Source organism: Stenella coeruleoalba (assembly GCF_951394435.1).
Source record: "Stenella coeruleoalba genome assembly, chromosome: 2".
NCBI lineage: Eukaryota > Metazoa > Chordata > Mammalia > Artiodactyla > Delphinidae > Stenella > Stenella coeruleoalba.
The window spans coordinates 27,767,284-27,792,757 of record NC_137147.1 but is presented as its reverse complement, the minus strand read 5'-3'; the positions used below and the strand labels follow the sequence as shown (position 1 = coordinate 27,792,757).

General features: G+C 49.4%; 1 protein-coding gene across 16 annotated transcripts; it reads right to left on the bottom strand.

Annotated features, from left to right (window-relative positions):
• Positions 1 to 549: 549 nt before the first annotated feature.
• ABCD4 (ATP binding cassette subfamily D member 4) lies at positions 550 to 25,216 on the bottom strand. 16 transcript variants are annotated; one of them, XM_079906074.1, is made up of 19 exons: positions 25,035 to 25,216; positions 22,540 to 22,688; positions 22,253 to 22,380; positions 20,949 to 21,088; positions 19,580 to 19,696; positions 19,096 to 19,221; positions 18,383 to 18,433; positions 16,726 to 16,820; positions 16,374 to 16,495; positions 16,174 to 16,265; positions 15,907 to 15,996; positions 14,144 to 14,352; positions 13,914 to 14,005; positions 13,423 to 13,459; positions 12,988 to 13,037; positions 12,514 to 12,566; positions 12,116 to 12,192; positions 11,352 to 11,467; positions 550 to 672 (listed from the first exon to the last, which is right to left on the bottom strand). In XM_079906074.1, the coding sequence occupies exons 1-19, from the start codon at positions 25,070 to 25,072 to the stop codon at positions 631 to 633; spliced, it is 1,824 nt and encodes a 607-aa protein (XP_079762200.1). In that variant the 5' UTR covers positions 25,073 to 25,216; the 3' UTR covers positions 550 to 630. The 16 variants fall into 16 exon arrangements, with proteins under 16 accessions (XP_079762200.1, XP_079762203.1, XP_079762191.1 ...); XM_079906076.1 differs by lacking the exon at positions 550 to 672 and adding an exon at positions 9,649 to 10,567; XM_079906073.1 differs by lacking the exon at positions 550 to 672 and adding an exon at positions 10,979 to 11,188.
• Positions 25,217 to 25,474: the final 258 nt, after the last annotated feature.

Here is a 25,474-nt window from a genome sequence, read left to right as displayed (position 1 = left end):
TAATTAAATAAAAAAGAAACAACAGTGTAGAAATTAAAGCAGGATCCTGAGTCCTCCTCAAGGGATATATATAACAATATCTTTGAGTTCTTCTACAGGAACTAAGGCCCCCACCCAGGTGGAGGATGGTAACTTCAGGCTGAGCACAAGATTCCTGGAACATTGCCCTGTTACCTCACCACAAACCAATCAGAAGAAAGTCACACACACCCTGCAGCACTCACCCCAAATTTTGCCTATAAAAATTTTTCCCTGATAATTCTAGTTATTACTTTAAAATGTATATCTCAGAAATAACTAAATTTCAAAAAAAAAACAAAAACTTTTCCCTGAAAGCCATCAAGTAGTTTGGGGTTTTGAGCACAAGCTACCTGTTCTCCTTGCTTGACCCTGCAATAAACCTTTCTCTGCTCCAAACTCCGTGATGTTTTCATGTGTTTGGTCTCATTGTGTGTTGGACACATTAACTTGCATTTGGCAACAAAGTCCACTCTGGATCCCTTTGCTGGTTGCCCAAACTGGCAACTGAAAAGAAAAAGCACGACTTAATAGTTGAGAGAAATGTTTTATTCAGAACTTTACTGAGGACTATAGACCAGGAGACAGCCTCTCAGATAGCTGTGGAACTCTTCAAACGAAGTAAGGAAAGAGCCAGGATATAAAGGTGTTTTGCTTAAAAGAAAAAAGAAAAAAAATGTAGTCAAACGTCAAGATTACTTCCAATCTCATAAAACAGACATCTCAGGTTAATGATTTTAGTGACTTTCTATGTATGGGAAGATGCAAGAGCCTGTGCTCATTGAAATTATTCCTTTGATATGCATCTTAACTATCGAGGGCCAGTATCTTATTTTGCTCCATCCTGAATTCTCTCAGGGTGCACTGTCGGGGTCAGCTGCAGTGGTGAATAGCTTGATGGTGGGTAATATTTGTTGTTTACTGAAATGGCAGACAACATTCTTTGTCCACGTAATCATTCCAATAATGTCCTTTATAAGTGGTGGATCCAGTCCAGAACCACACTTTTTTTTTGGCTGCATCGGCATGTGGGATCTTTTCATTGCCATGCGTGGGCTCCAGAGCTCGCAGGCTCAATAGTTGCAGCACGAGGGCTTAGTTGCCCTGTGGCACGTGGGATCTTAGTTCCCCAACCAGGGATCGAACTGTCCCTTGCATTGGAAGGCAGATTCTTAATGACTGGACCACCAGGGAAGTCCCCAGAACCACACATTGGATTTAGTTGCTAAATCTCTGTAGTGTCTTCAATTGGGAACAGCCCTCAGTCTTTCCTGGCCTTGCTTGACCTTGATATTTTTGAAGATTTCAGGATAGTTTCTTTATAGAATGTCCTTAATTTGAGTTTTTCTGGTATTTCCTCATGATTAGGTTGTATAACCTGAATTTAATCATAAGGAAATATCAGACATAGATGCACCAAAGCCCCATCCCAGCTCTGCTTGTGCCCCCGCCCCCTTCACCTGAGAGCGGGGCGTGGGGGTCCCAGAACAGGAGGTGTGGTGGGCAACCTGCTTACGAGTCTGCCTTGAACCTTAGTTGTGCGTGCTCAGCGGCACATGGGACTAGGGCAGGTTTCTCCCCTGCCCTTCAGGTAGCCAGTGTCATTGGGAAGATGTGACCACACGCTGTGTACAGAGAGTAAGGCAGCACCTCAGCACACAAGCTACAGGTTGAGGTGCCATGAGTGCCCTGGGAGTGTTTCCTGAAAACTGGGTTCGGTAGGTGTCAAATCAAAACGCACAACCAAGCCAAAGCACAGGAGAAGGAAGGGTTTATTACTGGCAGCAAGTAAGAACACCAGGGAACCTTTCCCAAAGCAGTGTCTCCTAAAACAGCAAAACTGGGGAAATTTCAAGCTAAGGGTACATGCATATTCATGAAAAGGCTTGGGTGGTCGACAGAGTCCGAGCTTTAGCTGAAGTCAGGAGGGTCAGAAAAGGTCAACATCATTCCTCAGGTTCCAGTTGATCTGGTGGTTGAGAACTTCAGGCTAATCTTTACTACTGAAATAGAACCGGGAGTCTTTACAACTGATATGTTATCTTTGCTATTGTTACTTTTCTTGCCTGATAACAGTCATTTGTTTCTGCATTAAAAAAAATATTTTTATTGAAGTATAGTTGATTTACAATGTTGTGTTAGTTTCAGGTGTACAGCAAAGTGATTCAGTTTAATATCTGTCCATCTCTATCTATAACTATCATCTATTATCTATCTATCTAATCTATCTATCTCTTCCTTTTCAGATTCCTTTCCATTGTAGGTTATTAAATGTCTCTGCATTCTTTTGTTTCCTGACGATTATTAATTACTGAGACCTGCTCAAGGGCAGGCATAGTGGTCAGGCTTAGATCACAGGATGGCTTAGGCCAAAAATGGCTTCTCTTATGTCAAGAAAGCCATGCCTGCTTCTTTCTCCAGGGACCCCCCTACCCTATCTGGTTACAGGAAGACTGGGGCAAGAGGACAGACTCCACGTGTTTTCTCATCCATTAGATATCTATGGAGCCCCTACTATGTGCCAACTCTGTGTAATGAACAGAGCAGACACAACCCCTCCCTGCCCTCGTGGAGTTAACATTCCAGTGGGCGGGGGCCAGGGAAGACAGACAGAGAAGTATGTCAGGCTTTCCTGAAGAAGGGGAGAGGTGGTCAATCATTTATTGAGAGCACCCTATGACCGAGGCTCTTTGCTAGCTCCCTGCTTGGTGACAGGGCCTGCTATTGCCAGGATGGCCAGAGCGGGGCTGGGGATGGGATGGGGCAGGTCTTTGGAAGGGCAGGGCCAGGTGTAGGAACCCAGATCCCTGCAAAGGTGCCGTTGGAGGCAGTGTGGAAGGAAAGGCCAGGGCTCTGACTCTGCTACCTGCCCTCCTACCTGAGTTCCATCCCCTTCATCTTAGGCACCTGGCTGGACAGTATTCAGAGGATTCCTGTCAGCCTCTAGACTTGCCCTGCATGAAGCAGCTGGTGGCCTTTGTGTATCATCTCAACCCGGCCAACTCGGACCTGGAGTGCTGTGCCCAACTTGTCCAGAGCCAGCTCCAGTGCCAGCTGTAACACCAAATCCACAGCTAGAGATGGCTCTGGCACCAGCTCCAGCTGTAGACGTATAGCCAGAGCCAACTCTAGAGCTAGAACAAGCTCCAATACCAGCTCTAGAGCTAGAGTCAGCTGCAATGTCAGCTCCAAAGCTAGAGCCTGCACCAGCTCCAGGACAAGAATCGGCCCTAGCACCCGTCCTAGTTCTAGCTCCAGAGCTAAAAACAGCTGTGGCACCTACCCCAACACCAGCTCTAGAGCTAGAGCCAGTGCCAGCTCCAGAGCAAGACGCATTACCAGCTCTAGCACCTGCCCCCAACTAGAGCCATATTGAGTGTCAGCTCCAGAGCTAGAGCATCTCCTGCATCAGAGCCAGAGCCAGAACCAGCTCTAGGACTAGAGCCAGCTCCAGAGCTATAGCCAGTACCAGCACTAGCTCTAGCACAAGGTCCAGAGACAGAGCCAATGATAGAGCCATTGGCATGTCCAGAGCCAGCGCCAGCTCCAGCCCCAGCTCTAATAGCAAAGCCAGAGCTAGGGCCAGCTATAGGGCCAGAGCTAGTTCAGAGGTACAGCCAATTCCTAGACCAGCTCTCACACCAGTTGTGGGGCCACATCCAGCTGTAGCTCCAGCTCCAGCACCAGTGTCAGTTACAGATGTAGAGCCAGTGCTGGCTGCCAGCTCTAACACCAGAGCCAAAGCTAGAACCAGCTCTAAGGTCCCCATTAGCTAATGGAGCATATTTAAGACAGTTGATTTAAAGCCTTTGTCTAGAAAGTCCAATGTTTGGGCATCCTCAGGGATGGTTTCTGTCCATTTTTTCCCCTTTGAATGGACCACAATCCTGTTTCTTTGTATGATTTTTGTTGTTGTTGTTGAAAACTGAACATTTGAATATTATAATATGGTAACTCTGGAAATCAGTTTCTCTCCCTTCCCCAGAGTTTACTGTTTTTGATTATCGCAAACTGCAGTCATCTGTTTGATAACTTTCCCAAACTATTTTTGTAAAGACTGTCATCCTTGTCATGTGCGTTCATTTGAAGTCTCTGTTCAACTAGCATTTTCACAGCGATTTCCTTGAATACCAGGAGCTAAAAGGAAACAAACACCCCATCTCTTCCAGTCTTTACAGACTGCTCTTTTCCGGCCACTCCTTTAGCACTTAGCCAGGCAGTTTAAAACTCTGCCTTAGCCTTTATTTCCCGCTTGAACCAAGCCCAGTGACCTGCCCGAGGTGAAAGCTTAGGGTCTTCTCAGGTCTTTTCCAAACATGCATCCTGTCCTAGCCATGCATGTGGCTTTCTAAATTCTCTAGTACACAGGGTCACTTTAGAATACCCCAATTTCCCAAAGAGACTCCCCAGTATTTCTTCCCAGGCTTTAGGTGGTCCTATTGTATGTCTTAAGCATAATCTTTGCTTCAGGTGGCTGCAGGATTTTGTTCACCTTACAAAGGTTGTTTGTTTTTTGTTTTTGTTTTTTGGTGTTTGGGGTTTTTTTTGGCCATGGCACACAGCATGTGGGATCTTAGTTCCCTGACCAGGGACAGAACCCACGCCCCCTGCAGCGGAAGCACGGAATCTTAACAACCGGACTGCCAGTGAGTCCCCCACCTTACAAAGTTTTTGAGCAATGCCTACTATTTTTCTGCCCTGAGTGAGTTCCAAGTCAGGCAAGACAGAGAAGAGCACCTGTCAGTCTTTCTAGCCCCTGATAGGTTAGAACAAACAGTAATTTGTGAATAAGGTCTGCTCTGCGTTCTCTGGAACCAGGGACTGGGGTCCCATACTGAGAACATGGGCTGCTTTCTTCAAGACTGCCACCAAGCTGGTGAAGAGACGAGGCGAGGCAAGTAAAAACACCACACAGCTTTCCTACCTACCATATGGAAGTTGTCTTGATGCAGTCTTCGCTATAAATCTATGACTGTTGTCCAGTTCAGACAAAGTTGGTTCTGCCAGTTTCTGCTTGTTTTTCAACGTTCCTTTTGAGGGATGGGTGTTTGGAACTGCCTGCTTCGCTATTTTGCTCTCTCCTGCTAGTGTCCTTTGATGCACAAAAGTTTTAATTTGATGAAGTCCGATGTATCCATTTTTCTTGTCGCTTGTGCTTTTGGCATCATATTTAAGAAACCATTGTCAAATTCAAGAAGTTTTGCCCTATGTTTTCTTCTAAGAGTGGTTTAGTTTAGCTATAAAATTTAGTTCTTTGATCCATTTTTAGTCAATTTTTGTATCTGGTGTGTGAGGTAAGGGTCCACTTGCATTCTTTTGCATATGGATTTCAAGTTTTCCAGCACTATTTGTTGAAGACACTATCCCCACCGAATGGTCCTGGCACCCTTGACAAAAATCATTTGACTTAGATATATGGGTTTATTTCTGGAATCTCAATTCTATTCCACAGAACTTTATGTTAGTCTATTTTTATGCTAGTACTACTACACTGTTTTGATTACTGACTTTGAAGTAAATTTTGAAATCTGGAAGTGTGAGTCCTTCACCTTTGTTCTTCTTTTTCAAGACTGTTTTGCCTATTTGTGATCCCTTGTAATTCCATACAAATTATAGGATCAGGTTTTCAATTTCTGCAAAAAAAAAAAAAAGCCATTGGAATTTTGATAGGGGTTACATTTAATCTGTGAACCAGTATTTCGTTAGGAAATACTGCCATTTTATCAACATTAAGTCTTCCAGTGACTTCCCTGGTGGTCCAGTGGTAAAGAATCTGCTTTCCAATGCAGGGGACGTGGGTTCGATCTGTGGTCTGGGGAACTAAGACTAAGACCCCACATGCCGTGGGGCAACTAAGCCCACACGCCACAACTACTGAGCTCACGCACCTCAATAAGAGAGCCCGCGTGCTGTAAACTACACAGCCCATGCGCTCTGGAGCCCAAGCACCACAACTGGAGAGAAAAAAAGAAAAAAACCCTGCACACCACAACTAGAGAGAAACCTGCACACGGACATAGCCAAATAAATAAATAAAATATTAAAAAAATAAATACATAAATAAAGAAGTCTGCAAAATATCTAAAATAAAGTTTTCCAATCCATGAACATGGGATGTCTATTTATTTAGGTCTTTAATTTCTTTCAGCAATGTTTTGTATTTTCAGAGTATAAGTCTTGCACTGCCTGGGTGAATTTTATTCTTTCTGATGTTATTGTAAATATTGATAGAATTGTTTTCTTAATTCCTTTTTGCTTTGTCTATTGCTAGTATATAGAAATACAATTGATTTTTGCATGTATCCTGCACCTTTGTTGACTTTGTTATACTTTGTGTTTTTTGTCTTTTTTCTTTAGGATTTTCTAGATATATGATCATGTCTTCTGCAAATAGTTTTATTTCCTCCTTTCCAATTTTGATGCCTTTTCTTTTTCTTGACTAACTGCTCTGGCCAGAACCTCCAGTACAATGTTGAATAAAATTTGTAAAAGCAGTCATCCTAGTCTTGTTCCTGATCTTAGTGGGAAAGCTTTCAGTCTTTTACCGAGTATGATGTAGGATTTTTTATATGTCTTTTTAGAAAATTTCTTTTTAGAAAATTCCCTTTCCTTCTAGCCTGTTTATTGAGTGCTTTTATCATAAAAGGGGGTTGGATTTTATCAAATACTTTTTCTGCACCAATAGAGGTGATCATGTGGCTTCTCCCCTTCATTCTACTGTGGTGTTTTATGTTGATTTTCATATGAACTACCCTTGCATTCCTGGGCTAAATCTCACTTGATCATGATGTATAATGCTTTCAATATACTGCTGGATTTTGTCCACTAGTATTTTGTTGAGAATATTTACATCTATATTCATAAAGGGTATTTGTCTTCAGTTTTCTTGTGATGTCTTTATATGGCTTTGGTGCAGGGCAATGATGACCTAATAGAATGAGTTAGGAAGTGTTCCCTCTGCTTCTATTTTCTGGAATATTTTGAGAAGGATTGATATGAAACATTCTTTAAATGTTTGGTAGAATTCACTAGTGAAGCCACCTGGCCCTCAGATTATTGGGGAGGGAGGGAGGATTATTGGCTGGGAGGTTTTTGATTACTGATTCAATCACTGTTATAGAACCATTCAGATTTTGTTTCTCCTTGAGTCAGTCTTGGTAGTTTGTGCGCTTCCAGGAATGCATAGGAACAAGGCTCTCAGCTGGACCAGCTTGGCCCATCTCTGATGACAGAGGCCAATGGGCTCGAGGAGAGGGATGGGAGTGCAGCCTTGCAGGCCCAGTATTTTGGACTTTAATGCAGGGCACAGCTAATTTGCATTTTTAAGGTCCTTCAGGCTGCTTTGTGGAGGATGTGGGGGGTTGGGAGAAGCAGCAGGGAGACCAGGAACAAGGCTGCCACAGTTGTCTGGGTGGACTCGGTGGTGGCCTCGGGGGAGGGCAGAGGTGGGCTTCAGATATATTTTGGAAGCAGAACCCATGGGATGTAGTGATGGATTGGATATGGGGAAGGAGGTCCGGAGGGTCTCAGGTCTCTAGCCTGAGCTCAGGGTGGACAGTGGAAGTGTCATTCCCTGAGATGGGCAAGATGAATGCAGCAGGTGGGGACGGTTCAGAGGCTGAGGAGTTCTGTTTTGAACTTGAGATTCCTAAGCAAGTCATTTCAGGTCCTGGAGCTCAGACTCTTCAAGTGGGGTAAAAAGGAAAGAAAAGGAAGCATCTTCCTTGCAGGGATCTTAAGAGAATGTGGCAGGAGCTGGGCTTCCCTTAAGCATGCAAGCTCTGTACAAATCTCTCCGCCAGTTCAAGACTGAGACTTGCCTTTGTTTCCCCCTTCACTCCCTCGTGGGCTGGCAGTTCTGGGCCTGGGGTCAGGGTCTGATAGCATGTTAGGTAAGTCTCTGCCCTGTCTTTGGATTTTCCCAGGGAAACCTTCCCCAGAGGCATCTGACCCTCAGAACCCTTAACTACTTACAGATGGGCAAATCCACTGGCCAGTTGTCCAGCCTCACCCTGCCAGAGGCTTGAGGACAGTGTTCCCCAGCACATGTCCCCTGCCTGATGCCTGTCCACACTTTACCCTACTTCCTGGTAGGACAGTCTCTGCAGCTCCCCAGTCCAGGGCTCCCTTTCAGCTGGCTTGTTCTCCAGGCACCAGTTCTCCTGACAACTCCCTGTGCCTCCAGGGGTTCCTTCCTGGCCCAGGGTTTAGCCCAGGGCCACCCATCATTCTGACACCTAGACAGGATGTCAGAAGGAAATAGCACCAACAAGACAATGTTTCTGGAAAGGCAGTCTTTACAGAGGGCAGCTGGCATTGCTCTTCTTTGGCTTCCTGGGAGACTGTCCTGGATGCAGAACACAGAGCACAGCTCCCTGTGGGCTGTGGCAGAACAGAGACTAGTTTGTTATTCTCCACCCCAGAATGACTGGGGTGGTACACAAGTTGATATGGTAGGTAAGCGGACACTTGATGGAGATAACAAAAGGTTGCTTTTCTGCCCTGTCCCATGGCTCCAGGACTCCTCAGAAGAGTGATGAGAGGGATATAAGGACAACATTTCTATGTATCATCCACGTGGGTCTGTGTAGATTCCTGGGTGGCAGAACAAGACTTAAGTTTGGGAAATTATTTGCCTCGCTTATTTTAAAACACTTAAAATGAACATTTTGGTCCTTGTCATCCACTGAGGACACATAACCTGACTTCTCCTCATGCAGGTTTGTATCGATTCACCTAAAACTCTCGAGTAGCCACCATCTCTGAGATGAATGATGGATAAGGGTACAGTCTGCCTCTAAGAACAGCCTTCTCTTGGCAGAGTTTCTGCAAGGGAGGACACTTAGTATTTGAGTATTAAGAACAGAAACAGCACTGGGAACATGTTTGAGGCAGAGGAAATGGCAAGTGCAAAGACTCTGAGTTAGGAACAAACTTGGTCTCTATAATAATCTGCAGCAGCAGCACTTGTGAAAAAGGCTTAGGAGTTGAAGGAGCTTGTGAGTCTGAAGCAAGTCAGTGAGGCAATGCTATCACCAAAAAGGCTGAGGGGAGCTTCAGCTATATTGATGAAAGTACAGAAATTAAGCCAGAGAGGGAGTCTTTCCATACCCGAACCCCACAATTTAAAACATGCCCAAGGGGTGGGAGTCAGGGGGATCCTGAGGGAGATACGTTTCCCCTTGGCCTAAGGAAGAGCTTTCTTCAGAGGGGTCTGAGGATGGATGGCCCCCAATGCTAGAGATGTCTGAACAGAGGCCAGAAGAGCACCTGGCAGGATATGGTTGGGAGATTCAAGTACGGGAAGGCTCGTGAAGCAGATGCCGACCTTGACGGTCCCTTTCAGCCCCATGAGAAGGGCTGCCACGAGGCTTCCCGATGCTGACATCCTGTAGGTCCCTAAGGACGCTTCACCGGAGACTGGACACACCATCAGACCTGGTCAGGTGCCCACCCCAGAGTTCTCTCAGCTCGGCACCTGGACACACTGCTTTAGCAACCGTATGGGGCAGAGCTGAGAATAGGCTTGAGGCCTCCATGCCAGCCACACCATGGAGGGAGGGGGTTAGACATGTTATCCAGGGCAACATCTCCCCAAGTCTGGAGCTCCACCCCGCATCTAGGATCATTTTCAGTGGTATCAAGAGACATTAAAGAACCTCGTCTTAGAGAGAGAAAATCACTTCCCTTGCGGTTCCCATTCCATTTCCCCAAATCTATTAAGAAGATTCTCAGTTGGGTGCTAGTATGTCTAACTCCTCTGTAACACCCCTAACCTCCCTTTGTACAGAGAGCCAGCCTCAGGTGTAGAGTCTTTGCAGGTGCAGTACACAGCTGCCATTTCATAACATTATTTGTATTAATTTTTACAGTTACTTTCTATTTATATCAAGTGTAAACTTTCCTTTAAAAATGCATTTAGGGGGTTTCTCTGCTGACGCAGTGGTTAAGAATCTACCTGCCAATGCAGGGGACATGGGCTCGAGCCCTGGTCCAGGGAAGATCCCACATACAACGGAGCACTAAACCCGTGAGCCACAACTACTGAAGCCCGCGTACCTAGAGCCCATGCTCCGCAACAAGAGAAGCCACTACAGTGAGACGCCCGCGCACCACAACGAAGAGTAGCCCCGGCTCACCACAACTAGAGAAAGCTCACGCACAGCAACGAAGACCCAACGCAGCCAAAAATAAATTAATTAATAAATTTATATTTAAAAAAATGCATTTAAGTAATGAATTAACTTAAAAATATTACGGGATTTATTTTCATCTGGGTTAAGAAAAGCTGAAGGGCCCTCGAGGTTAGTGGCTGAGGGACAACTGGCAATGGGTAAGTGGGAGATGCCAGTGAAGAACCTACGGGCAGAAGGTTCCAGCACAGTGGAGAGTGCTGCTCCCACCCCCCAGGCTCTCAAAGACAAGCCCGGAGAGTCAATTAAGAAGATTATCTTAGGGACTTCCTTGGCGGTCCAGTGGTTAAGACTCCATGCTTTCACTGCAGGGGGCACGGGTTTGATCCCTGGTTGGGGAACTAAGATCTCACATCCTGCATGGATCCCGCATCCCGCGTGGTGTGGCCAAAAAAAAAAAAAAAAAAAAAAAGATCATCTTATGATGAAGAAGAAAGAAAAAAGGGGAAAGCTGCAAGTTTAAAAACATGTTTCTCTTTTCTTTTAAAAAAAGTTATAAAATTTAAATAGTTGATTAAAGTTAAAAATCTACTGTTGCAAAATTGATGTATTCTAAAAGATTCCTGGATCTCTTGACTCCAAGTCCGATACACTCTCCACTTTGACCCTGCATTTCTTATAGATCCCACACTTTCAGGTTTTCTTTAGAAAACACGATCTGAGGTCATATATGAAGTAATCAGCACGTCAAGTGTACGAAGTTCTGGCTGAGGCAGCGGGAGGCACCCTGGCAGGATGAGGGTCCTGCGGAGGGCCACACGTGGGCTGAGTCCACTGCTGCTGGTGCTACCCACACGGGACCTGTGAGGCAAACCTGGAGCTCCTTCCTTGCCCCATCAGCCTTCCTGGTCTCTCCTGGGGACTCGACCTCCTGGGCTTGGCTCTCCTGCCAGTGGCCAGCCTTAGCTTCATTCCCCTTTGATTCTGGTCAGCTCCCACCTTCCTTCTCCACAGAGTTTCAGAACCAAGGAGTGAAACTACAAGAGACCACCACCACGCGGAGATCAGGCTGCCCCGGCTGTGACAGATTCCCTGCCCTCTCTGCCATCCCCACTCTCCATTTTGAGGGGGCTCTGGCCCCGGCCAGGCCCAGCCTTGGCATTCTTTCTCCTCCTCAGGCCATCCTGCGGGCACAGGTACCTTCTCAAGGCTGCGCCGATGGCCCACGCTGACGAACGTCATGCCCAGCTGCTGGCCGATGCGGTAGAGCTCGCTCTCCACCTCCTCGGTCAGGGCACTGGTGGCTTCATCAAGCACTGAGGACAGAACTCAGTGGGAAGAGATGAAGTCCTGCCCCAGACCCACCTCTGCCGCTCCTCCAACCCACACCCACCTTCGCTGGGACCTGGTGGGAGGCTGAAAGCTGTTCTGGCTTACAGGGGCCCTGCCTTAGGGAGAGCGTGGGCCAGAGGAGCGGAGGGCTAGGCTCCATCTGGGAAGCCTTCTGTCAGCTGCAAGACAAAATCCCTCAGCTTCCTACCCTATCCCTAATCCACCAGCCACTGCCTAGGACCACTCAATCCAGGGAATCCTAGTTCCCCCAAGGATGTCAGTGCTTAGAAAAGTTCACACCTCTGCCAGGCACAGCAGAGGGATGCCCATTCACTGATGGCAGAGCCTGACGGCCATAACATGAGAAGCCCTCTCAAGGCTGGCTCCAGCTGCCGCACTGGCACAGAGGTTAAGAACTGGCAGTTCAACATATACCTGAGGATGCCAAGCACTGCTACCTCATGGGCAGAGCCCTGCCATCCTCTCCTGCAGGGACAGAGATACCTGGCCAGGCACAGGTGTGCTCTCCTACCCATACCAATGCCTCTCCAGGTGCACACGAACACACGCTGCTATACCTGTGAGCGCAAACGTTGCCTGGCTAGCATGTGTACCTACAGGGCGAACCTCACCTGCATACTTCGGCTGCAGGTAGAAGAGCCGGGCAAAGGAGAGCCTCTGCATCTCTCCTGGGGACAGAACATCATACCTGAGAAAGGGGAACGAGAGAGGCCCACTGGAGGAAGGAGGCTGTAGCTTGGCTTTTGCACAGAATGGTCTGGGCAGGAAGAGGCTCCCAGCGCAGACAGGCTGCCCCAGGACGGATGGATGTCACCCCCCTTTCCACCACAGCCCCGCTGCCTACACAAGGCAAGGCCAAAATTCTGTACCACGGACATGAACCAGGTCCCCAGCAGCCCAGCAAACCCCTAGAATTTGGGGTCAGAAGTCACTTCATCCCTTGCCCAGGCCTCTGGGACCCACTGTCTTTGGGGGAGCTGGCTCTGGAGCACCCCAACCTCCTTCTTACCAGTTCCAATCGACCTGCTGGTCCAGACCCTCTGTCCTTGCCACCAAGCTGGACTGTAACACACCCAGAGAAAACGATGTCCGTAAAAGGGCCCATCCCTGCTTCCTGCTATCCTGAGGACCTCCTCAGTCCCACCACACACACCCGAGACACAGCTACCCCTGGTCGCGTACCACAGTGGGGCTGGGGGAGCAGTCCGTCAGCCACACTGTTGAGACTTGCTGGAATGTGGTGACCAGAAAAAGCAGGCTGATGTAGTCTTATTATTGTTTTAAAATTTGCTAGAGAGTGGACGCTGCTTGTTGCCTGTACCTGGCCAACAGCTCCCACTGCCGATTTATACACCCATCACCCTGCCCAAGGCTCAGACTTCCAGTCCTGGGGCAGGGACAGTAGGGCCAACTCCGCTGGGCCTGCACCTGTGGTCAGTGCCACCAGGTGGGCTTGGACCTCAGGGTCCCTGCCCTCACTCACCAGGCCTGCCAACTCCAGGAACCTCATGATCCTCTCATCATCAGCAGAACCTGCAAAACACAGAAGCCTTCAAGAAGTCAGCTCCTCTGTGTAGCCAGAATAGATGGGGCACATCATGGCCGGGGGCCCCAGAATGTGGGCCAAGGCTCTGAAGCGACAGGTTACAGCACTTAATAAACACGGGAAGGACCCAGTGAAGGAAGTAATCCCTTCCTTTCCTCCAGTGGTGTCTCTCCACCGGAGGGGGAGACAGAACAAGATGAGGTCAGGGTACAGACCCCCGAATAGTAAACAGTCAAAGGAGGAGGTGGAGGGGACCCCACCTGAAACCAGCAGCCTGGCTGGGGCCTCTTCCAAAAGGTACAGGTGAGGCCACAGTCAGACAGAGAAGAGACGGTGGGATGGGAGGTTGCGTCCTCAAGCAGCTCAGCTCACCTGAGTCCGGGTAGATCTCCTTCAAGGGATATATCACCTGATAAAAGAAGAAACCACATGGGCCTAGGGCAAGGGTCAAGGAGAGGTGGGGCTGCACACAGCTATCCTCCCTCAGAAACAGCCCCAGGAGCTGCCAGAGGCCAGGCTCCTCTCCACCCGAGGAGAGCAAGGAGCGTCCTGGCTGAGGGTCCGGTGGGAGAGGCGGGGCTGGCAGACAGCAGGGCAGGGCCCCCAGAATCCAAGCTGGTGTTCAACAAACACATGTGATATTTGGCTTACGGCCTCCACAGGTTAACCTGCTCCCAGAAGTTGCTCTGAGTACATGGCCTAATCCATAGAAGTGAATAAAAAGTCCTTAGAGCCAGGGAGTTCCTGGGCTTGGTTCATTTTATACCCCACCTGCTGTCCCATAGCTCTCCAGGGCTGAGACCTGTCCCACCACCAGGGTCCAGGTTGGGGGGAAGGGGTGGGAGGAGTGGGCCCCGGCTAACCTGCTCCCGAAGGGTCCCGTCAGTGAAGAATGGCTTTTGTGGCAGGAACAGCACCCCGTGGGGTCCAAAGTCCATCAGCATCTGCACTGAGCCTACAGAAAGCACCATTTTAAGATCTCCCAGAAAGGTAATTGCCCCTCACTCTGATTTCCCAACAAGAGGCTTGATTCTCACACACATACCCCCCCTCAGGCCAAGGCTGGCTCAGAGCAGGGAAGGCTGGCTCTCACCCGCTGTGCTCGCCCAGAGGCCACCCAGAACCCGGAGCAAGGAGGTCTTGCCGGTGCCCGTGTTGCCTGTGATAAGCAAGCTCTGCCCCTCAGAGATCTTCAGGCTCAGATCCTTGATTAAGGGTTTGTTAGAGGAGGGGGCGGAGATGCAGACCCGCTCAAGAAGAAAAGCTGTATCTGTTCGCTCTGTTGCTGGCCATCCTGGAGTCCTAGGGTGCAAGAAGCGAAGAGATGTTGGGAAGATAAGCGGTGTCAGTAGTGCTGGGGGCAGGGGGGTAGTTCTTTCTCCTTGGGGGCATCGCCTCTGGACTGGAGGGTTGCCATGGGCTGAACTGTGGCCTCAAAAATCACATACTGAAGTCCCAACGCCTAGTACCTCAGAAGGTAACTGCATTTGGAGACAGGGTCTTTAAAGAGGTGATTACATTAAAACGAGGCCTTTAGGGTAGGGCCCCAATCCAGTATGACTGGTGTCCTTTTAAGAAGAGGGAGAGACACCAGGGGCGCACACGCATAGAGAAAAGGCCATGTAAGGACACTGTGAGAAAGCGGCCATCTGCAAGCCAAGGAGCAAGTCCTCAGGAGAAATCAACCCTGCTGACACCTTGATCTTGGACTTCTAACCTGTAGAACTATGAGAAAATAAACTTCTGCTCTTTAAGCCGCCCAGTTTATGGTACTCTGTCATGGCAGCCGTAGCAAACTGATAGAGATGGACTGGGTACCTGCTCTGCGGCAGGCTGGGCAAAGTCCTGCCCATGACAGATCTTAATCAGTCTTATCAGCCATGAACCACAGCTATTATCCCCACTGGGCAGATGAGGAAACTGAGTCAGGTGGCTGAGTAACCTGCTCAGGGGCACAGAGCTGCATCTGTCCAATTCTAATGTTTGCGGCATTACATGCATTTTCACGGCATCACCGTGTGACTGATATAAGAATGGGAGTGGAAATACTAACACAGTTTTGGAGTTTCTGGCTCTCCACGGATGCCCATCTCCCCCACAGAAAAGCATCTCCCGTTCCCCACAGTCCCTGCACCACCAGCCCCCCGCCCCCTCCACCTCTGGGCTCAGAGCTGCATGAAGCTTTAATTCTGAACAGAGGCAACAGTTAAGGCATTAGCTCCTAAGAAGACAGTTGAGTGTAGACCCTGAAACTCAGCCTGTTTCCATTTTTGAAAGTTTACTCTGTGGCCTCCAACCAAACACTTTCTATGAACTATGATATCTAATCCCCACAACAACCCTAAGACGAAGGTTCCATTAACGTCTTCTTTATAGAGACGAAGAAACTGAGACACAGAGCAGTTAAGTAGTTTGCTCAAGAAAAGTGAGGACATGAACAAATCCTTGGTGCACAGAAAGGTCAGAAACATCACGGAGCCTGCAAAGATACAATAAAGACACCCCTGGGCCTGAGTGGGGACAAAGAATAGACATGCCCCAAGGAAGGGGACTGGCGGCAGGGCTCAGCGAGGAGGAGGGAATAAAGGAAGAGGAGGGATACAATTCAGATTTTTGTTTTGTTAACTCAGGCCCAGGCTGATTGTACTTTGTTTCCATCAGCTGGGGGATGGTGTAAATAAACACAGATGCCAGAACAGCAACATTGATGGTGAACATTTACAACGTGCCTGGCATAAGACAGAGCTCAGTTGCTCTGCCTAACTCTGCTGCCCAGCTGGGAATGGGCTGGGCTCCAGGGTGCTTCCAGCGCCTGCATTCTCCACCACCAGGCTGCACCGCCAGCCCAGTGCTCACCTGGCCAAGTCCCACTCGCTCTCGTCCAGGATCTCCCCATCCCGTGACTTCAGGGTCATGTCCAGCAGGGTCTCCTGAAGTTCCCCGATCCTGGGCGAGAAGTGAAAACCTGAGGAGGGTCTGGGCGCCCAGGTGAAGGCGTTACTCCTTTTTCTCTCTCATGCCCACTAGTATATGGTGAGCTTTTCTGCTCCTGTTTTCACTCTGCTACTTCTCCCTGAGGTACACGCTTTGCTCAGGACCTAGAGGGGCCGGACACAGCCTCACCTGTGTGTGTAGCCTGCCACATCGGAGAGCGTGGTGGAGAGATCGATGAGCCGGGTGAAGCAGCTGATGAGGTACATGCATACAAAGGCGTTCTGGACAGGACAGAGGGCAGCGCGCGCGGGCCTTGACTCCAAGGCCCTGGGTGCTGGGCCAAAAGGCAGGGGGGATGGCATGAGGGGGTCCCCAGAAGGGATTCTCACCTTGCTGACCAAGGTGCTGAGCTCTGTGGGGCTCAGGTCTCTGTAGACGCCACTGAAAATGGGGATTGAGATCACGACGTAACTCAGGATGCTGCCCAGATAGTCAAACATGTTGACGCCGACTGCGGAAGACAGAAAGACCTAGGGTGAGAGACCTGGGAAGCAATCCTGCGCTCCGAGGGGAACGGGAAGCCAAGCATGGTCAAGCTATTCTGGGGATCCTCACTCTCCTGAGGTCACTCCTGGCAAAGGCAAACTGATCAGTGCAGAGAGGGAGGAGGGAGTTGTGGGGAGGGAAGCAGGCTCCCCCCCACCACGGTGGTTCCTGCCTCCCGGGGCTCCCTGCACCTACTGTACAGCCAGAGCTCCTTGGACATCAGCTCCCTCTGGGTCTGAAGGAGTCTCTGCAGCCTGCGGTCTGTCCTCATGTGCTCCACGTGCCCAGCTCTGATGAGAAAGGCCGGGATGTCCACGGGGCCTGGAGAGCCTGAGCCCCCCTCCTCACACTCCCCTTTAGCGACCAAGCCCACCCAAGGGATCTTCCCCTCAGACCCTTTCGGCCACCAGCAGCCAGCCATTGCTTCATTCAGTCAACATGGTATTGTCTGCGGAAAGACCATGAACTCTAGACTGGGCAGACCGGATTCAAATCTGGTCTGGCTCTGGCTCTGGCCAGTTACTAGCCGGGTAACACTGACAGGTTATTAAGCCTCTGAGTCTCAGTTTGCTCACCTATACAATGGAGCTTATAATACCTACGTAATAGGCTAGAGTGAGAATTTCTGAATGTAAAGCGCCAAGCACATGAGGGGCTCCCAATAAAAAAGAGCTGCTATTATTAAACAAATATACACGCAGCAGTCACTAGGCGGCAGGCTTGGTGCTAGGTAGCCAGTGAAACAGTTTTGGACAAAAGAGCCCCTGTCCTCGAGGAGCTCCCAGTTCAGGGGGGCAGGCAGACGCGCTGCATTCTTCAGCTGGAACATGGAAAGTGTTACGTAAGCCGTGTGTCTTCAGGGCTATGGAAGCAAATAGGCGTGACCCCTAAGGGAGTCTGGAAAGGCGCCCAGGAGGAGGTGACTTGGAGCTTCAAGGATGGGCAGAAATTCTCCAGGCAGAAAGGTTGGGGGAGGACAGAGGAAACGTTTCAGATTTTGCATGAAGGACAGAGAGGCTGCAGGAAAACACACTCGGAGCTCCAAGCATCAACCTGCTTTCCCCAGGGCCCAAAGCTTCATGAGCAGTGACTGCAGAATCCAAAAAAAACCTAGTGCAGGCCCAGCCCTACCTGGCCCCCACGACCTGCCCCACTCATAGGTCCCCGGTATCCTTGGTGCCCCCAAGTGGTGGCAGCTACAAACTGCAGCAGAGACGGACAGAAGAGCAAAGTCCCAGGGCTATTAGATCCAGGTGATCCAAGGAGTAACTCCTACTCCTTAAACACAAACCTCTGGGCCCTTACTGTCAATCCAAATACTGAATCCAGAGTACTCATAGGAGGCAGAGTGCAGGGACCTACCCTGGCCCCGGGGGAAGGAATGGGGTTTCACAATGCTGCTGTCAGGAGACCACTTTGCTCCACTAGGACAGTGTCTGTGGCGAGCAGGTCTTCTGAGCTGAGAGGCTCCATTCCCTCCCACGCTACAGAGACAACCGATCAGCCTTGGATGTCAGGCACTGGCAGAAAGCCATTTTACAGACAGAAAAGCAGAGGCAGAGGCAATGCCTCAGTCATTAGTAAGATGATGAAGCATTCACTCATTTCATTCTTAGAACAAATTTAGGCCCCATGCTAGGCCACGAAAAGGAAGAACCAGTTTCAGAAGCAAATCCATGGACCTAAGGATGAGGCAGACGAGGACAGTGAGAGATAAGGGGAGAGGGTCACAGCCAAGTGTGAGGACGCCTGGCCCCTGGCCTTGGTGATGGTGGGAGGGTTGTCTACTTCTCCACCATCTCCACTGTCAGCTCTGACAAGGCAGAAGGGGAACCGTCCCCACTAGACTCACCTGAAAAAAGCAGCAGGCTCAGCATTCACCCGGATCTGCATGTGCTTGAACCTGGGAAGACCAAAGGCAAATGAGTGCTGACAGTGGGCAGGACTGGCCCGTCTCCTTTCAGAGTCCTGGATCGAGAAGACCTCCAAGCAAAGAGGAGCCTGGCTCCACTCCAAGACTGTGGCTGCCTCAGCCCGACCCTTCCCTGGCCTGTCACAGGGTGGAAATTCCAGGCCCGGGAGGGATGGCAGGAGACCTGCAGACGCGGCAGCCCCCTGCCTCTCCAAAGAGGACAGGTGCAGGCCTGCCACAGCTCCTCTTCTTCCCAGGTCCGGGTCTGAAGGAGGAGGCCAAGAAGTACAGAGTAGGGGCTGGACCCATCGGCTGACCAGAATAAGGGTGGCTGGAACAGAAGCATGTGAGAAGGCCAAGGGGTGATGGTGATGGTGATGATGATGATGATGATGATGATGATGATGGCGGCCAACCAGTCACCGTTCTCAGTGCTTCTCATGTATGATCTCATTAATCCTCTTAACGATTCTGTCAGCACCATCCCCATTTTACAGATGGGAAAACTGAAATTGAGAGAGGTTAAAGACCCCGCCCAAGACCATACGGCTAGTGACTGGCCTAACTGGGATTTAAACTTAGGCAGCCTTTCTCCAGATCCCATTCCCTAACCATTATGCCTGGCCCAGAAACCTCAAGCAAGGGAGACACACCTGAAATCCCCCTCCAGCTTCTCCTGCTGCACCAGTTTTGCCACAATGGGACCCATCAACATCTTGTTCACCACGGTTCCCAGAATGAAATATCCAAAGATGCTCACAGGCCCGAGCCAGCCGGTGCTGAAAGGCAGAGAGAGGGAGGGTGTGGGGAGCGACATATCCCCACAGGCCTCTGCTCTGACTCCTGCCCCCTTTTGGGCAGCCCCCTGTCCCATCTCAGAGCCCTGTGCGGCTTCTGCTCCTGTGCGGGGGCATCTGGTACCTTGACACTGACACACCACAGGGCCACAGGGAGGGCAGGGGCCCAAGCATGCAAGACAGGAAGACTTCCTGGGGTGCAGGTGGGACGGAGGGAAGACCAGCGTCTCGTGGACCCTGACCAGGGAGAGCTGACTCCCGCCCAATGTGTGAGTGAGGGACTCTGGGGAACCACCAGGCAGGGGAGGAGGAAGGGCTCTGGCAGGAAGAGAGCCTTCACCTCTGGAAGCACTGATAGGTGTAGTAGATGAGGGTGAAGGGGGAGACGATCAGCTTGCTGGCCACGCTGCTGAGCTGCCGGCAGAACCGCTCCACGTCCTGGCTGATGCGCTGGTCCCTGGAGCCAATGACACAGAGTGACTAGGCCCAGGGAGCTGGGCTTGAGGGTTGAGAGAGCTAAGGCACTTCCAGGCTACCTCTTATTCTGACCTTGCCTTTCAGTGCTGTCAGCAATGACCCCGTGGGAAGGTGGACCCAGACAAGGGCTCGTTTCCTAGAGGCAACGAGACCCGTAGGACTTTCGAACAGGGTTCTGAAGAGCTGCTTCCTATGGTGCCTCAGTCTACCCCTCAGAAAAAATGGCAACTGAAAGGTCCAGCACACAAGGGTTCTGAGCCAGCTTTGAGCAGAGCCAAAGAAAAACCCGAGGGTAGAGGGTCCGAGTTTCCGGATGATCAGGAAAGCTACATCATTTACCTCACTCCTCCCAACCTCTCTCTCACGAGCCTGAGCCTGCCCCCATTTCGCTATCTGGCTGTGGAAGTTTTGTACAGGTTGAGCCATAGAGAAGAGGCCTAGGGACTTCCTTGGTGGTCCAGTGGTTAAGACTCTGTTCTCCCAATGCAGGGGGAACGGGTTTGATCCCTGGTTGGGAGCTAAGATCCCACATGCCTGGTGCGGCCAAGGGAAAAAAAAATGTGGAGAAGAGGCCTAGAAGAGAAGATTAAGAAGCAGCAGCAGCCTCCCAAGAGTCTTTGCTGCAAAGCCCCACTTGAGCTGAGGAGAGGTTGCATCAGGCAACAAAGTGCTTGGGACGGTGCGAAGCGGGGAGGGAATGAGGGTGAAGAGAGACCCCACGTGTCCCATCCCACCACCAAGGCCACAACGACTCCTATTCCCAGTGAGACGTGAGCTTTGGCAAGTCACTTGCATTCTCTGGGCTTCAGCTGCCTCACCTGTAAGGGAACCTGGGGCTTAGTGAACCTAAGAGAGGTGATAGAATGGTGACTGGAATCCCAGACTGAGTCCTAGACAGCAGTAGTTTTTTACTGCTGAAAACTGGAGCGCTGCTCTTCCAGCTTTTTCTAGCAAGGACACTGTCTTCAGAGGGTGCCTTATCTGGAAGCCCAGGATGTGAAGTGGACAAAAGGGAGCTGCTCTTGGCCTCTTCCTTTTAGCTCCCTGACCTCAGCCCTGCAGCCTCTCCAGGGTCCTCTGCAGGGTACCCTTCCCCCTCGGCTCTGGGCAGCAACATTTGCAGATAATGGTGGATGACCTCATGGGGTCTGCCGCAGGGGGTCTCCAGGGCTGTGTCAGCCCAGGTGGACGAACCACGCAGAGGGTAGCAAGGACTGAGGGGGGGTGCCTACGGGTTATCGATGTCATCCCGCAGCACGTTGAGGGTGTAGTACACGCGGCCCCGGAAGTAGAGGCGGTGGAGGTGCTCGGTGAGGTCCTTCCTCCAGCTCACATACAGCAGGTTGCAGGTGAACTGGTCAAAGCTCTTCAGCTGTGCAGCGGGGGAGACAAAGGGAAGGGAGAGATGCAAGTCTCTTTCTACCAAGTCTCAGCTCCAAGCTCAGGCTGGCGGAAAGCCTCTGCTGACCAGTCCCAGCCCATTCGGCTGTCCACTCAGCACTTGAGCCTGTTAGAGCGTCAGGTCATGGGATTCATCCCTTCCTCATTCACTCATGTGTTTACTGACTGCACCAAATATTGAAGGGCTTCCCAAAGGCAAGGCCTTCTAGCCTCCTCTGCGGGGTATTGTCTTACATCTCCAGAGCACATGAGCTTCTGGAGACTGGGAACAATATCTTCTATTCCACTTATGTTCTTACTTTTCTGTCCCCCAAAACTTGGCACAGGGTTTGAATCCATAGGTGCCTCCTGACCGAAGACCCATCAAAAGTGCCAAAGTGTGATGAGAAGTGGCTTCCCCGAGAAAACAGGTAGTGCAGCCTGACAGAGAGCATTAGGCTCGAGTCCTAAAAGAGCCCTGACGCTCATCATTCCGTTTATGGCGCCCCTGTACACTAAGCACGAGGGAAGTAACAACGAGCTCACAGTCTAGTGAGGGCACAGACAATCACATGGGTGTAAGGACTGTTAGAGCAGAGCTGAACTCAAAGGATCAGGAGTCGAAGGGGCAGAGTTTGGTGGAGGAAACATGAAGGACAAGTTGAGGAGGACTTGCAGGAGGTGACAGCGGAGGGAATCGTGAAAACTGAGCAGGTGTTAAGCAAGTGAAAAAGGGGTGGGGGAAGGAGGCCATTTTGCAAGAGAGCAGCAGGTGCAAAGGCTGGGAGATGTGACAAGTGCCAGGCTCAGGCACAGCCCCGGCCCCCCCAGAGGACAGCAGCAGCTCTGGCTGCTGAGCCCGGTTTTCAAGTGCTCTGAACTCCCTGAAGCAAGAGTTCTGGGAATGGAAGGGACAAGGATCATTTCCACCAAATGCTGGATTAAACCAGAATCCTGTGGCCAAGCCTAGGAGCTCGTAACACTCTGGGAATTGGTCCCATGTGGGCCAACAGCAAGATCAATGCCCTGCCTAGAGTTTTGACCCCATGTTCCCAGAAGAGGGAGGGAACACACATCCACAGCTCGGTTCCTGCTTCCTGGTGGCTAAGTCCACTGGGCGCTGGAGAGGAAGAGAGACACAGGCAGACGACCTTACCATGGAGTTGAGGACGATGAGCACAACAGCCAGGAACGTCAGGGTCTTAAACCCATTTAAATCTTTGTTTCCTAGGACCCCAAAGTACTGACTGGGAATCAAGCCAACCCGGTAGATCACCAGTTGTTCTGGGGGGAAGGAGAGGAGGCAGGAATCAGTGATGAGGGGTGAGAAAAGACAGAGGGAGGCTTCCTCTCAAGTCCTTGCCTCATCAACACCCCACAGAAGGAAAAGGACCTCAAACCAGGGCTGTCCTCCCCCCCACCGGCCTGGGCTCATTCACTCACCCAGTAGGGCCACACACAAAAGAGTCAGGAACATCAAGGCATTCTGTGATGACCAAGAGGGAAACAAAACCTTCTGTATCTGCAGGAACCGCTCGAAGAATTGCAGATCTAACCTGGGCCTGAAGAAGAGAAGCAGGAGAAGCAGAGTCCTAAAAGGACAACGGAGCCTTAGAGAGCAGTTACCAAGCTTATCTACAGCTGTTGGTGGGCAGGGCGCAGGCCATGCAGAAAGAACGGTTTACGAATGCTGAAGATGGTAGGAGGGAAACAGACCAGGGGATAAAAAGGAATTTAAGTTGATAAATGCTATGAAAAGTTACTTACTAAAAATCTATAGCTAAATTAATAAAGAAACTTCAGCCACATCCTCTTTTTTGGTCACAAACAAGACAAGGAAACCCACTACATCAAGGATTTTAAGATCCTGGCTAAAGCAATAAAGAAAATAAAAGAAATGAGGTAAAAGGAATGAAAGAAGAGATTAAATTGTCATTATTTTCAGATGATGTGATCATTTACATAGGAAACACAGCAAAGCTATAGACAAAATGTTAGTGGGACTTCCCTGGTGGTCCAGTGGCTAAGACTCCACGCTCCCAATGCTGGGGGCCTGGGTTCAATTCCTGGTCGGGGAACTAGATCCCACAGGCATGCCGCAACTAAAGACCCCGCACGCTGCAATAAGGAACCCGCACACAGCAATGAAGATCCTGCATGCCTCAACTAAGACCCAGCACAGCCAAAATAAATATTATTTTTTAAATAGACAAAACGTTAGAAATAAAAGGAGTCCAGCAATGTTGCTAGATACAGGGTTAACACACAAGTATCAATAACCAACAATAACCAACTAGCAAATATAAAGAAAATAAGATGTCATTTACAGAAGAAAAGCACAGAAAAACCATAAAATATCCAGAAATCAACTTTATAAAAGAATGTATAAGACATTTTGGAGGAAAACCCGAAAACTCTATTATAGGATGTGAAAGAAGACTTAAATAGAAAGACTTCATTTCTAATAGAAGTCTGTAACTGCAATGCAATACCAGTCAAAACCAGGAGTTCTTTAAGGAACTGTATATGGAAATATAAAGGTCCATGAATAGGTCAGGACAACTGTGAGGAACAGGAAAGGAGGAGGAAGAAACCCACCTAAACCATCAGGTTATTAAGACATATCATATTACAGGGTTGGAGTAATAACAAAGTGTGGTATGAATACAGGAACAAAAAGACCATGGAACAGAAAGACCAAAAAGAAGAAAATTCACCTATGTTTACGTGGGCACATAATAGAGATCATATCACAAGGGCATATTAAACACACACTATATGCCAAACCCACACTACGTGCCCAGTACTGTTCCACACATTTTATGTGTATTAATTCATTTAATAATCACAACCCTAAAGATGAGGAACTGAGGGTAAAAAGGTTAAGTAACTTGCCTTGTCACCCACCTGGTAAGTGGCAGCCTTAGGGTTTGAACACAGGCAGCCTGGCTCTGTGCTCTTAACTATGCTATACAGCTTCTCTAATTTTTAATTATTAATTAATTTGTCATTAATTGAAGACGGTAGAGGAAAATTTAGGTCATTACCTCAAACTATGTATAAAAATAAACTTTAAAAACTCCAAATGGATTAAAAATCTACATGTGAAAAGTAACATTACTTAGTTAATAGAATGTAGAAATATCTTAATGAAAATATAATGGAAGGTATTTCTCAAATAAGACCCCCAAACCACAAACTATAAGGCAGGAAAACTAACAGATTTAACTTAGAATTAAGTATTTTTGTTCAACATAGTGCCACAGATTAAAAGACTTGGAGAAGTTACTTGCAGAGTGGAAAATAAACAAGGTAATAAAATCTAGTCCATATAAGTAATGACTGCATCAGGAAGACAGGAAATCCATAGAAAGTGGGAAAAGGATATAAATAAGGGGAAACCCAAATGCTTAACAGAGGAAAATTAACACAATGGGACACCACCTTACACTAATCAGGTCGATAAACATTAGAAAACCAAACAATACCAAACATTGGGCGGCGGGGTGGGGTGTCGGTCCTTAAGAAGAAACAGGAACCTTTAAGCAATGCAGTTGAGAAGTTGGGTGTGACCATTCCAGAGAACAAATGTAGCAGAATTAAGTGACCTAGCATCCTACCCTGGGATGGATACTCCAAAGATCACCCATATCCACAAAGGAGGCAAGTGGTACTTAAAAACTGGAAGCAATCTAATTGTCCGTCACTAGGGTAATGTATACGTAAACTGGGGTCTAACGCACTTAGGTAGCACCATGCAGCACTCAGAAGTGAAAACTAGATTATTATACCATGGATGATCTCAAAAACACCATGTTGAGTAAAAAGTTAAAAAAAAAAATCACAGTATGTTATGAGGGCGGAAGGTGCTCCTTCCCCACACAGCCCCGAGTAGGACGCCCCGAGGCCCGGTCCTCCTCCCCAGCCGCCGTACTCACCGGGCGCTAGCCCGGGGCGCGGGCCCCCGGACCGCCATGACCCGGAATCCGACCGACGCGGGAGCCCGGTAGCCCCCGGGTCCGCTCAGGGTAGAGTCCGAAGAACTCGCTGCCGCCGAAGAGGGGAGGGGGGAGGGGCCCCGGCACCCAGCTACCACAGAGACGGGCGGATAGAGAGGAAGGCGCAGGGAGACGCAGCCGCTCCCGGAAGCGACCGACTTCTCGAAAAGAACCACAGTGCTGAGTCTGTTGACCCGGCGCCTAGAGCGCCCCCTCCTGGATATGGGAAGTTTCCCCTTTGGCAAGAAGTAGCCGAGAATGTGACTGAAGTATTTTAAACTCTGAATATAGATGTTTCATACATTCTCCCAAAGAAGCCAGAGTGATCTTTTAACAACATGTCAGGCTTCCAATTTCAGTTAGAATAAAATCTAAACGTT

What these genes read in the sequence shown, in the direction of transcription:
- ABCD4 (XM_079906063.1), bottom strand. Translation starts at nt 25,072, where the DNA reads ATGGCGGTCCGGGGGCCCGCGCCCCGGGCTAGCGCCCG. An exon ending in TCAGCACCTTGGTCAGCAAG is followed by an intron (nt 16,266 to 16,373) that starts GTGAGAATCCCT and finishes TGTCCTGTCCAG; the next exon opens with AACGCCTTTGTATGCATGTA. An exon ending in ACGGGACCCTTCGGGAGCAG is followed by an intron (nt 13,460 to 13,913) that starts GTTAGCCGGGGC and finishes TTCTTTTATCAG; the next exon opens with GTGATATATCCCTTGAAGGA.